Below are 16,531 nucleotides of genomic sequence, written 5' to 3' on the forward strand. Positions count from 1 at the left end.
CTTTTACCAGCTGRAAGACAGAAAGATTGAAAGTATCCTTAAGGAAAACAAATTGTGACATGTAACAAAACATTTGTAAGATATTAAGAAATAATACAGTGGGGGGATGGAAGGAAAAGTGTTGCGAAAAACTAATGGTAGCTCCTATAATACTTTCAGAGGCTAGCAGACATCTCTCAATCTATTATAAAAATACATTCCAGACTGCAACACAGGGGAAACTGTAATGCCTCTTTACAATGCATAATTAATTAAGGTTTGTCATTCTCAGAAAAAAAGTAGCTGTTTCAGCTCTAGGGCAAAACTTGATGCCAGACAGAGGTTGCCTTACTCTGTAAAACAGTAAGCTGCTTTGACTACCTTTAATGGAAAATTAATTTTGAAAACAAACATAAGGATTTTTCCTTAAATCTCTGTTAAAAAGAAAAAAAATGTAAGAAATAGCACCATGGCATAACGAAAAGAAGCAAATCTCTTCTGATATACTTCTGTTTAATTTCTTCATTGATGATTAAAAAAAMCATCCAATCCTAGATTGTGAAAAAAAATCTGTGCAGATTTCACCCAAGAAAAGAGATCACTACTTTTTAAAGGAGAATCTAGAATTCTTCTTTTCAACAAAGCATTTGCGTGTGCACATAAAAAGTCAAAGAAATATTTAATAATCCCCAAATTCAGCACAACAGCCTTATTCCTAYGAAAAAAACCACAACCATACATTCTCAGCCTAGGTCAGCTCTTGGAAAACAAACTCCATTCTAAGACTAATGCCCATACTAGGCATTACCTCAACCATTTTTCCTTCAAAAATTCTATAATTTTGTAAAAAGTTCTCTTCAACTTACCCTACAATTCAAAAAACTCAAAGATATTATCTTTCTTCAGTTTATCRTGCAAATATTTTCTATCCTGAAGAATTATACTGCATTCTATAACCTCAAACAATATTTTCTTCTTATTTTAATTCATGCATAAAACATGTAAATATTGATTTTACTTGAGATATTCAGATTTTAATTTTATGAAATTTTATTCATATTTTAATTCTCAAAGTGTATCTAATCATATGTTTTAAGTGTATACATAGTATAGAAAGGCAGTAACACATATTCAAGCCAATTACCCATCAAACACTACCATTTTTATACATCGCTAGTAACAACTCTACCCTATAAACACCTGACCCACCATATTCTCAAAACTCAAAACAAAAATCCAGACAGAATTTGCAGCATTTCAAGAAGCAAAACAAGCTGTTTCTGCCAAGGTAGCAGCAAATCCATGAATAATGTGCTCCTCAACAGTACTACCCTACTAGCTCTCTTCCCCTATAAATCGAGGAACTGTCAATTCAAACTGCTCAGTAATTGTCATCTCCTGTGGTAATACTGCCGAGAGGAAAGGAAATGTTTCAGGAACCCAGGAACCATCAACGGCTTTATAACTCAAGACAAACACCGTGGTAATTTCCAAACATCCTACCTCTAAGGATGCAGTCCTGCAGAGGACAATGAATCTGCTTAMCTTTATGCTGATAAAGCAACCCTATCGATGCCAGTGATACTAATAAGTTTAAATTTTAACATATTTTTATTTCTTCCTGTACAGCTATTTAAGATGCTATTGAGGATTCTAGAGAAAGAAGTAAATCTCACCCAGCTAAATATGCAGAGCAACAGAGATCAGAAATTAGAAAAGATACAGAACATGCTAAATGACCAGATAAACTAATCTGCTCCAGACTAACTCTTGCTGTAGCAACAGAAAGTCCAGTGGTAGATGACAGCGCTTTATCTGAAATTATGGGAAGAACAGCTGACACAGAACACAACAACAAAAAAAAAAAACTCTATCTAATCCTCAAACAGGCTGAAGTCTGGCTATATATGAAGTTGAATACTTCAATTAAACTGTTCAGAACTACAAAAATTAAGTTTATTCTTGGCAGCTATAGGTAGATGCTTAAAGCTAGTCTATAAACTACATTTTAGTTTACAGTTTGTCACATTTTCATCATCCAGAAGAAGGTTCAGCTAGCACTGGAACAGTCAAAACCACCAGGCTGCTCACTGTCACAGTTAAAGAATCAAACCAAACTTCAACCCGTGCTGTCTCCTATACGCACACATATTCAAACATTTTTTTCTCTTTTGCCTAAAACATGTTAAAGAGAATGTTATGTATGAATTATTATATATTTGAGATTCTGGCATAGTTAAACAGTTACATCTTATCTACCTACAAAAAAGGAAGTGTTTGCAGCCAAGTCAAAACAACAACAAMAAAAAAATCTATAATGCAGCCTGGACTTTCAGTAAAGWCAGGAATTTACATGGTTTGAAAATGCAGAATGAAGACAGCTGTTAAGAGGAAAAGGTGAAGATTATAGTCCTGTAGTTACAATTACATACTTCTAAATATATAAGAAGTTAAATGAGATGCTTTAGTAACAGGAAAAATATTCTAATTCTGAACAGCTGGTGTGTCAGAATCTCTCAGAAACTGTTATAACAAAACATCTAGGACATTACTCATAATTTAGAGAAATGGGCAAAGTATTTTGAGTTCAAGTCAGTTCCAACAATACAGCCCTACWGTATATCAGTGACTCTAATTTTGAAATGTCAGTATAGACAAAGAATGGGATTTCAACCAAAAATTGTCTTTGCAAGTGTGATGAGCTGAAATGGCTACTGAAAAGACAGAGAGTAAAGTAAGATTTAAAATCCCATATATTCACAACTATCCTGTATAACTGGAAAGGGCCAGTGTAAATTAATATCAACTTTGTTTGAAGGTTTTAATTAGTATGAAAACTTGCAGTGATCATTTCTGGCAGATGGTGTGTTTCAACACTTCCTAGGGAGAAACTCAGCAGAGGGAGGACAGTGATATAATGCAAATGTGCGATCATACTGTTTCTCCTAGAACATCCAAAACTGTACTCTACAGATAGTTCCATACTACACATGCACGTAGGGCAACAACAAAACTAACTTATCCTTTTTTTTCCATGAAGTGTTACATTTCTCACATATGTACTTTTATCCACCAGGTATCTAGTAAAAAGGTCTGAGTTTTAATCACATGAAGCACTAAGGGCATTAAACAGATATTAATCTCCCAAGTACACACATCAATAATTTATGTTCTTCCTAGCATGATACTTTGTCTAGTTGAGATTTACAAGCGTGCTAGATTATCTATCTTAAAATTTACATTAAATTCCTTCAAAAGTATCATTTTAAAAAAAGTATTATACAAATCTGGATGCTGTTAATTTTATACCAATGATGTAACAAAACAGAATTTCATTTGGTTTTACTGCAAAGTCTGTTTGCTTCAACAGGTGTATAGGCTAAATTTTGCTCCTGTGACTCTGCAGGTACCAGGGGAATTATCAGTAGCAAAAAGGAGTACCTTTTTTCTTTTCCTCATCACGCTTTAAACTGCTCATGGAACCTACAGCTTTATTAGCCTGATTCCTTAAGCACAAAAGGTTGAAGCTATCATACTACTCACATTATTTCCCTCCCTACTAATGGCTTTGGAACAAGTGACCAGTTTGATAGCAGGGTTTCAGAAATGTTTTTATTAATTTGTGAGAAATAAATGTAAGTGGCATGGCAGCTGAAAAAAATTACTTCCTCCATGATAATGAGCTAAGAGGAAGAATTATCACATGAGCCATTCAACCTTTACAAATCACAGAACCCACATAAGAAGAAATACTATGAATTATCCTAATGATGGAAAAGGCCTCTGGTAGATGTTTATTCAGTAACAGTTTCTGAAGAATACACGTAACAGAAGCCTAGACTAAGGAATGGGTTTTTGTGTGTCTTGTAGGAGTATTAATTTCAACTCAAAACCTCAGAGGACAAAAGACCTTCAGAACATGTCCCATGCTCCTCCTCTTCTTCCTCTCCCTCATATAGAGATTCTCTGATGACTGATTACAGATAATACACATGCAATTGTRTTGAAGTTCAAATAAATCATGAGCCCTTCATGAAAAATTTATCTTACAGAATGTCTTTGTTAGTTTTACTGAATTGTCTGTTTTCAGAATTTTTATTAGGAAGTTCAGGAACACAGAATAGTACTATGGCTGCCATCACATGCCAGGTAAAACTCAATCACTTAGTCCATCTCTTGCTGCAACTCTGCCTCATTAAAAACAGTGAAGACAGTGTCAGCCATAGAAACTGCATTTGCTTCAGAATCTTTGCAAAAGTTCTTATCCATTCCATCCTCTTGAAAAACCTTCACAAATTCTGTGTACCTCTACAATAAGAGAATAATTTTATTTTTTCATATCTTACCCAGTACCAGACCCACAGAGACAAGTAGTACTTTAGTCTAAGGCTATGCAGTACCACTGGCATCAAAAAAACTCTCAGTAAATTTTGCAGAATGTCCAGATTTGGTCTATGACAGCTGCCTTCATCACTACCTTCAAACTTGCTGTGACAGTGCCAGATGGCACTGCTTTTAGGTCTTGTAGATCTGAGGGATATTTGGTTGTAATAATGAAAAGGATGAAAATACAACAAGTCTCAAATTGGAAAAGTTTGGTCAGGGAGAAACACTGTGATCCAAGTGCACAGGTAGTTCAGAGTGATGCTGCTTCTTCTGAAAATGCAATACAGTTTAAGTTTGTGCTTTTAACAGCTTGAGGCTATGATGCATCTTCTCTCAGATTTTTGCCCAAATGTAGGTACTTGACAAATCCTTCTAATCAAGACAAGACTTTCCTCCTAAGTTTTGAAAATGCATTTAAGTCACAGAAAATTGGAAGCGTAGTTGATGTTTCCAACATTCATTTATTTTAAGTGGAATGCCTTCAAGATCCACAGAGATTTATGCAAATACTTGAACTAGCACTGTCTGTGAAAACTAGGGAAGGACTGGAAAGAAAAAAGCCACCTTCCCAAAAGACTAGAACAGAGTAAAAAAAATGATTTTGTTTCCTTGGAAGAGATGCTCATGGTCTTGAACAGCTATGTCAGCTAGCATCAACATAGCAAAATGCAGCATTTTATAGTTAAAAAAAAAAATACAGCCAATTACTCTTTAACAGGCTAAGTAGAGTAGTACAGAGGGCTGCGCTGATCCCCTTTTCTTGATCAATACAAATTTGAAACTTTACAAAACAGAAAGAGCTCAGGAATTCTGGGTTTTCTGATGGCAGCAAAGGAAGTAAGCCAAAAAAAGCTACAAGTTTAGTGACAGATATGCGTTTGAACAATTTCAGTTTTAAATAAAGACATCATATCATAAGGTCAAGATAATTAAACAAAGATGACCCTTGGACCAAGTGTCAAAGGGAAATTCTAATTGTGCTTTATTTAGGTTTAATAGCCAACATAATAATAAACAAACAGCTTTACAGTTTTATGGCCTGAACAAGAATTCTTTCTTGAAAGTGAAGAGCTTTCAAGGGCTCAGCTGCTCAGCTTCAGTTATTTCCAAGAGACTTCACAAAATCAAATCCAGCCTTTCTCATCACTAATTTAAAAGATAACTCTCCTGTCCTGCAAGTAACTAGCACAGGCATACATTCCCAAAGCATAATCTTATAAGAATAATCTTATTTTATTTAAAGTTCATAAAATAATTTCTCCAAGTTTGCAGAATTGACCACCTTCATCATTCACCTCTCCATGTTTATTTAACTTACTACTGTTTGCATGCATTAGTTAGTACAACATTAGACATATACATTTTCACATATGAGAATTATATATTCCCAAGTTCATCTAAAAGACGTTAGAAGTTCCATAAAGACATACTTTTTCTGGTCATACATATGTAAATATCTTAGTAGAATATAATTCTACAAACATGTTACTACATATATACATCACCTTGTCCACAGAATAATGCAAATAGGTAGTTACAACAGAAGACAAGAGCAAAGTTTCTGGAAACCAAAAGAGTTCCATTAGGGAATGACAGAGAATGCCTTTTTCCTATTTTCTTCACTTCAACCTTTTTTTTTTTTTTTTTTTTTTTTTTTTTTTTTTTTTTAAGTCCCAAATTTTGTATTAAAGATCACATTGTTCACTTTGAATTACTGGAAGACACTTAATCATAGTTATGTTTTTTTAAAATTATAAGTTATCAAGTTTAAAACTATGACATTCCTGAATCGCAGTTCAGTATAACTGGATCTATCTGCATATTTACATTGTAACCATAATGACTATTAGTTCTGATCTGATATCAAATACAGCACAAGAGTTGAACAAAGCATCATGGAAAGGTTTGGTTAAAAAGACTCAAGAAGTGACCTATTTGCTGACTGTCAAGCTTTTGGTGTCTTCCGTTCTACTTCAACTGGACTGCCAGGTCATGAAAAAGAACATGCAAAGACTCATTGTGAAAATTAACAAAAGCAGAAGTCAGAAGTAGTCACCATAGCACTCTGTGTGTGTTTTAACAAAACAATTGGAAGATCAACCACAGAAACAGTACTTGCTACCATGACTCAACAGGCTGCACTAACAACATTCTTTGCATCTCATATTATTTCAAAAGCGTCGTGTTTCCATCCTGATTAAGCAGAACTTCTTGACCTTTCCCTTGCAAGCATTCCGTTCCTATTCTTATGCCCTTTGCCTAAGATCTGATCTCTCAAGAAGAGCAAACATGTCTTGCAAGTCATGTTTAGTAACAGCTCTTGAGAAGACATAGGATAAAACGTCACCGTATACTACCATATTCTTTTCATGGTAGCAGCCCTGGCTTCTTGCATTCTCTGAAAGTACACAAATCAAAAGAAGCAAATTATGTATTAAAGGCCAGTTTATATAGCAGGAAGCAGGTACATCTAATAGGTCTGTGACACAGCGTGACACATACTAAGTGCACGGAGACCCTTTCTTCTTACACAAATTTGATGGGAAATAGAGAAGATAAATTTACTCTCAAATGAGAGGAAAGTTTGACTGCATATGCTATAAGCAAAAAAATCCAACTCTACACACAAAACCTCTCACAATTAGAACTGTCCTTCTCTTTCAAGATTTGAAAGCAAAACAAATCTTGTAATGAAGGACACTGTAAAACTATAAATCCTAATTCAGGAGTTCTCATTTGGTTGTTTCTCAATCCCTGTCACCCAGGCAGCGTAATATTCATAGAATCAGGAAGGTTGGAAGGGACCTCTGGAGATCATCTGGTCCAACCTCCCTGCTCAGCAGGGTCACCTACAGCATGKCAGACAGGGTTGCATCCAGGTGGGCCTTGAACATCTCCWGAGAAGGAGACTCCACAACCTCTCTGGGCAACCTGGYCCAGTGCTCCGTCACTCTCACAGGGAAGAAATTCCCCCTCACAGTCAGGCGGGACTTCCTGTACTTCAATTTCTGCCCATTGCCTCTTSTCCTGTCACACGGGACAACTGAAAAGAATTTGGCCCCATCCCCTTGACACCCTCCCTTCAGATACTTACATACATTGATAAGATCCCCCCTCAATCTTCTCTTCCCCAGGCTGAAGAGGCCCAGCTCTCRCAGCCATTCCTCGTAGGGCAGATGCTCCAGCCCTCTGATCACCTTCGCAGCCCTACACTGGACTCTCTCCAGTAGCTCCATGTCTCTCTTGTACTGGGGAGCCCAGAATATTCTCTCATCTTTGTGCCTTTAACTAATCCACTGTATCAAACAGAATTGTTCTTGTATCAGCTGGAATAATTTTTCCATTTTACAGACATAAATATCAGAACAAACAAGGACATTTGCAAACTTAATTAATTTTCTGTCAGCAATGAAATACCAGTGACGACAACAGATTCTCTCCCCCCCCCCCAAAAAAAAAAAAAAAAGCTAGCTATGAGTGCAGAATTCTTTCTCAAGAGCCATTGATATTATAACTTGGAAGTCAAATGAGAATTGCTAAAGGGATAATGCCATTAGCTCAGTCAACTTTGTGTTTCACAAGATCTTCAAGAACCATAGGTCACATGTAGCTCTAGGTTGGCAGCAGCTGAAACATCATCCTCTGCTTTCCTCTGTGCTCCCCCCATATAAGCACTGAACCCAAAACAAAAATAAATTTGAACAGATTTCTCGATTGCTTTGTTAGAACAATGCAGAGAGTCATTTCATGGCAATTTAGTCACTTCTGAATCTTCATTTAGAATGTTTCCTCCATAGGAATAGTATCTGAAGTGCTATACATTTTAAAAACTCAGAGGCAAGACCTAGCCCTTAAAAATTATTAAAAAAAAAAAACAAACAGCTGTCAAAAAAATCCCAAAATCCAAATCCCTAGATCCCACTGAAACAATTGTATAGAAAGGATACTTTAAACACGCATGAGTACTTAACAGCCCAGGTACTGACTGGTCATGTTGCTTACAGAAAATGATTTTGAAGTCTGAACTATTCAGTAAGCTGAGAAAAGGTGGGAGGAGGGAAGAAAAATTGAAAAAAAGAAACAGAGTTCCCCAAATGCACACATCAGGGGTTTCCCCCCCTTTTTTCCCCTTCCCAACCATCATGTAGGCTGCGTTTCACATCAGTTTTYTTGGTTTGGCTTTTTTTCCCATCAAGAACTAAACAGAGTACTAGAGAGCAAAATAAAGAAAAAAAATCATAAGTCAACCTCCATCAGCATGCAAAGTTATAATAACGAGCTAGGCCTGTAACTGGACATTTAAAGGTCTAGAAGAATGCATAACAATTCCTGTGCAAAAAGCAAATCTCAATTAAGGTTTTACAAAGTACCTGACATGGAGTTTGTTGCTCTGCCCATCTTGCAGAGGATATTCTTCTATGACACCCTGTACAAAAGACGGCTGCTGCCGGTGTATGCTGGTGTATGGCAGTGTTCCCATGTGGCTAAACACATCACAAGACSCAACGGGAATTGTTCCCTTCTTCTTCCTGGGGAGAGTGCCGTGAATAGAGATGTCTTGAAAGGAATCTGTGCAAGGCTCAGCCAGTGAGGGTTTGCTCGTCAAAAGGTCCATGGAAGAAGCTAATGAGAACTGATGGTTCATTGGGACATTTCTGCGAAGACTTGCAAACTTTCCTGCAGCTATCATTCTTGGTTCTGGAGGAGGGAAAAAAAATYACCATAGCACATCAAAATCCCCATTTTAATGGAAATTAATGAAAGCACCGAGAACTGAACTTCCACTTTGCTTCTTTTAAGGCAGTCAGATACTTCAAGATGCAGCCTGTATTACAATCCAGTCATATTGCCTGCAACCATACATTTCATATACATGTGTATATTAACTTTTATATATATGAAGAGTTACAACAGAAAAAGCTACTCATCTGAGCACATATGCAAATGCAGGCCTTCAGCCATTGTCCCTTTTTATCAACAAAATTCCTTTTTTGCTCGTTCACAGCTGTACTTTGAGCTCGCTGTTCAACTCAATCATTAACAAAAAGTAAAGTTTTAAAAGCATTTTGGCAAAAATAAAAGAGAAACTCTACAGCTCAATTTGTAAGAAAACATTTCTAAACCCAACAGCAGGTACCACTGTGATGGAAAAACTGTTGCTGAAGAGTCTTGCTCAAGTAATAAATCCAGCACAGAAATGGTTACATATTTCTGACAGGCTATAAACTAAAAGGTTCTAACCAAGAGATAAGGGCAGGAACAGATGACTGGAATTCTCTTCTGCAGCATGCACAGCCCACTGGGGCAAACCACTGCTGACGTGAGAAATTTCCATAGCTGTCCATCTCTTATACTATCAATTACAGCCTGCTGTACAGTGCAAGGTTTTCTATTACCATGAGCAAAACCGTGTAAGGCAAACACTTCAGACACAGATCCCAGATCTATTCCTCAAAAAAAGCTGCCTTGTGCTCAATCCACAATGTTATATTATATAAAGCAAGCCTGTCTTATCCTACCCAGTTACGTTAGTCTACTGAGGCCACTTTACCTGCCAGCAGACCTAGGGTCACCAATCCTACATTACTGGACCCAGGTGGTAGTCAACCAGGTATCTCCTATGAAAACTGGAAAAGCCACAGCTGCAGCAGACTCACATGAAATCAGAGAAGACTCTGGAAATAGCAGTTCTAGACAGCAAATCTGCTCTGAATTTAATCAAGTTTCTTGTCGAAAAATAATAGTAGTATCCTGAAAACCCATCTGCTTACTGCTGCAAAAGAATTCCTCTGGTCTAGAGGAACACAGAGGTACTGTGGTGACAACAGAGCTGGCTCTACAGTTCTCCCCACCCCTTCTCCAGCCTCAGCATCACAGGTATAATCAAAGTGTTGCTGCACTAAAAGTACTGTTAGTTCAACTCAAAAATTATCCTAAAAGGMTTAGTCTTAGAGGAACACTAAAGCTTATCTCAAATTCATGGAAGAATTCTATTTTCTGTCAGCTGCCCTGCAGCGAAATTCACAGCCTGGAAAAGGTTTTCCAGACTTCCACAACAAACACCTTCCCACCTCTCCCTTATTCAGGGTCTTACAATAAACACTCATTAGGTACAGATGATAATTAATATTTAGACTATGATTATTTTAATCTTAAATTTGCCAAGGCTCTGAGCACAGCTACTCTATACTATAGCAGAAAAGCCTCCGGAAATAGCACCTCTCCTAGCCTTATCACAGATATTATAGCAATCCAGTAGGTTTCTAATTAAAAACTCTTGAGAATCTCCACTAAATAAACAATGATCCTTCAAGGTACAGCATTYTCCTTTTAACCATCCCTCCTAACAAGTCTTTCTTAAATAAAAAATAAAAAAACTCCCACAAACCCTCAGTTATATCTTAATCATTTCACCTTTTAATTCACACTCTCTCAATAGCATTCCACAGTCCATAAATTCAACACCTAATCTTTGAATTTAAACCTGAGTTTTGTTCTGGGGACTCAGAATAGAGTCCATGCTTAATAAGAATATATTCACAAATCAAGAATTTGCAAGGTACTTAGCCAGAATTATATGCATACAGACGCTCTGACAGTACTTCAAGCAATTCTCCCCTCAGAATCCCTCCAAAGAAATCCAGCCTGCTAACTTCTACTCATAAATTTATCTGCTTACTTATCTGTTACTCTACAGTAGTAGAGTAATGTAAATCAAGAACTAAAACAGCCAGCTCAGTAACAAAAGTCTTGCTGAAATTTCCATACTTTTTTCTTGTACTGAATGTAAATACTGCAACTAGTGAGCTTCTTTAGCTGAAGACTCCGGAATGTCTCAAATATTTTAGCATATGATTCAAGGAATGTTTGACTTTACTACAGATAGAAACCCTGAAAATTCTACTCTCATGAGACAGTACTTTCTGAACCTYTGTTACTGAGCAATCAACAATAGCAATGGTAGAAATTATACTATAAGAGTAGCAACAAAAAGAGATGAAATTCAGTTTTACACATTCCTATGTGCCAAAATGTAGCACCTTATAGAACAGAGAGCTTTGGAAGCCATACAAGTGTCCTCTAAATAGATGCAAACAAGACTAATTCATGCCAATATTCTGTTAAAAATGCTATGTAATTTTGTATTTTCATATATAATATCAGTTTTCCTTCTTCAGTCTGTGACAGCAGAAAATATACGGGAACGAAATTAGTAGGGATCAGATTCTGAATTCAGAGAATTGGAGGGCATGAAGGGTTTGCAGACAGCTTTTGACATGTCCCGTTTGTTATGAATGAGGGTGAGCAAATGCAAATCAAGAGGTCTTTAAAACCTTCATAAGCTTTAGTAAACACATGAGATTGGACACAGATACATATCTGCTGGGCAAGACCAAGTACATACCAGACTGTAGCTAGAAAGCACCATATAAACAATGAAACAAATGACTTTTTCCTACTTCAAAACAGCAGGCAAAAAATCTTCAATCTACGCTCTCTTGGTTTTGGTATACAAATACAAGCTTTCTGGCTCAGGTGGTCATCATGAGAACTTTCTGAAGCAGTTCACACAGCCTGAGAAAATATTCTGAACCTTTATTCAGTCTGATGCAGGAGCAAGTGGCCCTTCCATTCCACAACAAAACACAACTTAGTGGTGATGGCAGCTATTTTGTTGTTTCAATATATTGTAGGAGAGGAAGTAATGGAAAGGGATGTCTCTAGTTTGGCTTCAGAAATTCACGAATGGCTAATAAATTGGCCAGGACTGTATATGGTCATGCCAACAGAAGTCTTATAAAAGGAAACAAAAAAGCAATCAGACTCTCTAGCTACCAGAATTATTTCTAAATCAGTTTTGTACATTAAATTATTCACATATCTCTCAAAGTCTTATTGATCAAGCTGACTTCAGATCAAGCTCTCCGAAGTCTATACCATCACCAATGGTATGACATATTTCCAGTCTCATCAGTTCTTTAACTACTGAACACATTACAATACATCCAGCTGATGAAAAACTGCCTTATGTTCTCAGGTCTTTATAATATGGAGTCAACTTCTATAAAAAACAGAATTATTTTTGATACAGTAAATCTCATCACCTTCTTCCACTCCCAAAACAAGTAAATTAGGAAAAGTGGGGGATATATTACTGTTTTCTCCCTGTTGATTTACTTGGCCTGCACTATGTATGTGCATGTTGGAAATAATGGAAGCTATCAATCATACTGGGCAAGAACTTCAGCAAAGTCAGTCTCAGGATACAAATCAGATTTTCTGGGATTTTTGTTTTGTTTTGTTTTCCTTATTCTTCGTCTTTAAATTACTTATCTTACCACACAGGGAAATGGGGGGGGGGAGAGACTGAAAAGCCACAAGAATTAATGTATTATGGAAAAAAATATGTTCAAAAGTAAAGCCACTATAAATTCAGTCAGATTGCATGTTAATTACTTCCCTAGTAGTATGATAGACTCTTTTTCATTAGTAAAAGTGGATTCCTGATCCCAAAATAACTAAAGTGAAACATTCCACAACTTGGATTTTCTGCTGGCTTGTTATAAAATAAACTGATGCAGTAGCTGCCACAGCAAACAGATGACAGGACTTTGAGAAGAATATTAAGGTTCAAGAATCGACAGTCTGTTATGATAAGGAGAAACAGATTGAGACAGCATACATGAGAGTTCAAAGGCTTTAAGCTTCTATCAGAAGAAACACAAATCTGTCCAACATCAAAAAAAAAAAAAAAAAAAGGAAAAAGAAAAAAGAAAAAAAGAAAGAAAAACCCTGCAAGATTACAGGCAGATCAGTGCTTTCAAAAGATCCTGAAGAACTGTCAAACTGTTCTTGTTCTTTCTCCTCATAYGCAGGTGTGTGTATGTATGCATACACATATATACATACACATATGAACTCTGTCTATGCATCCTTCCACTGTAATCTGACAGTCTATTTAAAATGTTATTTACAATTATTTTCAGGCAACAGGAAACACACAGGCCAGGGTAACTTATCTTTGCAAATTTTCTTAGTTTTGAGGTGAAAGAAACAGATAAACCCAATACTTCATTTCCTCTTTGCCTGTAAAACTCCTTGAGATCCACAAAAAATACCACGAAAGAGTAATCATTAAAGAGGATTCAATAATAAAAAGTAGAGACCTCATTTGGCTTGTACTATGAAATTATCTAAGGAACGTAAGTGTCCACCAGTTCAGCTCAGTAATCCTGAATGGTACAAAACCTTGACTTGAAATAAACATTCTCTCCCATCTTTGCCCACAGAAATAAACAGAGGACTTCACCAAGGTCAAAATTAAACCTACACATTTCTCTAGTAACAATTCAAAATACAAGCTTTTGTTCTTCCATCGGCATAGGAGTCATTTATTGTTTTGCCTGTTGCTCTGTTCCCACGATTTTACACCCCCCCCCAAAAAAGCCCACCACACTGACTGAAAATAAACTCTTTCAAAGATCTTTCCAGCAGCAAGCATGCTATTTATTATTTGAAATTAACAATCTTGGAGAGAAGAAAACAGTTCTGTACAGGTTTAAGTAGCAAATAGTAACAACAACACAGCATTTCCTTCCTGTCTACTCAGTGAAATATCTCGGTATCTGGAATACACCAAAGCTCTACACTTAAAAGAATACTGGAGAGATTTCAATGGGGTTCATTCCTACAAAATCTAGGCTCAAGTATCGCAGTGGATCAAACATCCAAGCAGTCAGAGCCCGAGTACGACGGTTCTAAGGTATGCACGTTAAATGGTGCCAGGCTCGGAGCGCTGCCTGCTTCTCTGGCCCCCGCCCTCATCGGGAGGTCGGGGGGGGGGGGGGGCACACCCGCCCACGCACCCCACACTCCCCCTTCTTCCTTCTCCCYCGAGAARAARGACAACGCTGCCCCCCCAATTACCGGTGCGATCACTGCCGCTTCTTGCTCAGCTTTTGAGGGATTAGTTCGAAGTTTCGTCTCGGACAAGCATTTCCTGGCAGCGAGTCCCGTCCAGCTCCGCCGGGGCTGCGCAGCCCCGCGGGCGGCGATGCCGGCCGACGCCGGCTGGCGGCAGCGGCACAGCCCGGGGGCAGAGCGGGCAACCGGGAGCGGCGGCAAGAAACTGGGAGGCCGGCGGGAGTGGCGCGGCCGGGAGCCGGGCCGCAACAGTAGCGCTCCTGGGCGCTTACAGTAAATTAAGTGGAGCGGTTTTCGGGCACCCCCGAGGCATCGCCCTGCCGCGGGAGGAGCCGGCGCGCACACGAGCACCCCTCTCTCCTGAAGCACTTCGCGACAACTAAAATCAAATGACCCAAGTGGAGTCTTCTCAGCGCGCCTTACTGCGGAGCTCACTCCGGCCGTGGAAACACAAACCGCGGTTTAAGCCCTGGGCACAGACCTGGTTTCGTGGCCCTCCTGCTCCTGGCGCAGCACACAGGACCGGCACCGGCGGGCGCGGAGCCCGAACYGCCCTCTGAAGCCCCCGCGGCCGCGCGCTGCGTGCCGGAGCGGAGGCAGCGCCGCGGCCGCCGGCGCTGGGAGCCGCGGAGCCAGCGCCGAGCGGTGATTTACGGCTTCCGAGCCACACCCCTCCGCGGGCCGTTCCGGCCGGGCCTCGCCGAGCGCCGGCATACCAGCCATTTACATACAGTGACCTCGTGCTGCCCTTTTCCATGGATTTAAAACCTTTGCTTCCATAATTTCTCCTCTTAAATTAGCACTGAAGTGAACATTAACTGCTTCTTAAATCCACCCTTTTCATGGACAATTCAGGGTATATTACATACTTTACAAACATAATTTACTTACATTATTAGACTTCCACTTCTTCCCACCTTGTTACACGAAGTCATCTGTGCAACAGGTTAGGGGTATAAAATGCATTTTCTAAAACAAAGATTCAGATACCTGTAACGGATTGGGATCTATTAACACAACAACTGAAGAGAGCAAACACACTAGCCTCTCTCACACAAGGAGAAACGCCGAGTACTCATTACTCTATCGAGAACAGCATGGGCTGACGCTATGGCTAGGAATGCCCAGCCCCTACCCCCTTTAGCAACCCCACCTCTGACATACATATTCAAACCATCCATATCCTTTCTTAAAATCACTTTACTGCTCATTTCAACCCAGACCTGGCCTGTGCACATTTACCACATTATTGTTCACCTCAGTCTTCCTTCTGATTAATATAATTCATATTTGACCTTGGAGCCCAAATAAAGTGCTTGCTTACAGAAACTAGCTGAGCACACAAACTAAGAGGTGAGAAGGCAAAGCAATGTGAGACAGAACTACTCTTTGCTGCCAGAGGCTGCAAAGACCTTTTGTTATGAAACTGTGTTCTTTAAAGCCAGAGGTCTACACCTGTGCAGAATTTGTCATTTAATTATCATTCAATGTGTCTGATTACAATGATACAGAATAGCTTTCTTGAAACAAACAATCTCATAAGAAGAAAATAGCTTCAACAGTAGAAGATATATATGCAGAACAGCCTTACCTAAAGGTCTTACCTACCCTCACCACAGGATCTCTACCCATAGGCATTTGGGTCTGAATACGTTATCCTGTATTCTCACTTCCATTTTCCTTGAAGCCCTCCACCCTTAGCAGTAATCAATTAAAATTGTGCTGATTTCCATTTCCCCCTTTTGTTTGTTTTTTTTGTTTTGCAAGGTTATTTTTGAGGAGAGGATTTGAATCTTTTGGACAGACTAGACCAAAGTCAATAGGGTTTCTTTTCTGTTGTTTCTCATACATCTATACTCAGTGTGTCTGAAGATCTGGTACTTTTTCCAGTCTTCCTGGAGCCAACCTCTTTATCAGTTTACCCCTTTTGGTAAAGTATACCCTTTACAACAATCTGATAATTACAGATAAAATATTCATGTTGAAGAGATTATCTCAAGCACCTTCACCTGTACCACTGACTCAGCCAATAGCCRTTGGCTTAAATAGAAATCAAGAGACACTCAGCTGCATCTCAAAGCACTGTCTAGATCTGCTATTTTTTAACCTAGTATTTTTCTTATTATTAGCTCAATCTTTCAAGCTGCCAGGTCAATAGTTCTCTCTTGTTTTATCACAGTTACTCCGGTTGTCCAAAGCAATTTTGACAACTCTTTTTCCCCTCTTGTCAGAATTCGTAAGC

General features: G+C 38.6%; 1 protein-coding gene across 3 annotated transcripts in view; it reads right to left on the reverse strand.

Annotated features, from left to right (window-relative positions):
* Nucleotides 1-16,531, reverse strand: part of BCAR3 (BCAR3 adaptor protein, NSP family member) — a 77,991-nt gene that overhangs the window by 46,544 nt on the left and 14,916 nt on the right. The window contains exons 1-2 of one of the 3 annotated variants that reach the window (XM_085303585.1): nucleotides 14,771-14,895; nucleotides 8,736-9,063 (exon numbers count right to left, since the gene is read on the reverse strand). In XM_085303585.1, coding sequence (XP_085159711.1) covers nucleotides 8,736-9,055 — 320 coding nt within the window. In that variant the 5' untranslated portion in view covers nucleotides 9,056-9,063; nucleotides 14,771-14,895. Of the gene's footprint in view, nucleotides 1-8,735; nucleotides 9,064-14,057; nucleotides 14,084-14,770; nucleotides 14,896-16,531 lie in introns of those variants that run through there. The other 2 variants (XM_085303582.1, XM_085303586.1) reach the window with 2 other exon arrangements.

This window comes from Rhea americana, unplaced genomic scaffold, assembly GCF_003343005.1.
Source record: "Rhea americana isolate MKP2758 unplaced genomic scaffold, rheAme1 scaffold_2, whole genome shotgun sequence".
Classification (NCBI taxonomy): Eukaryota; Metazoa; Chordata; class Aves; order Rheiformes; family Rheidae; genus Rhea; species Rhea americana.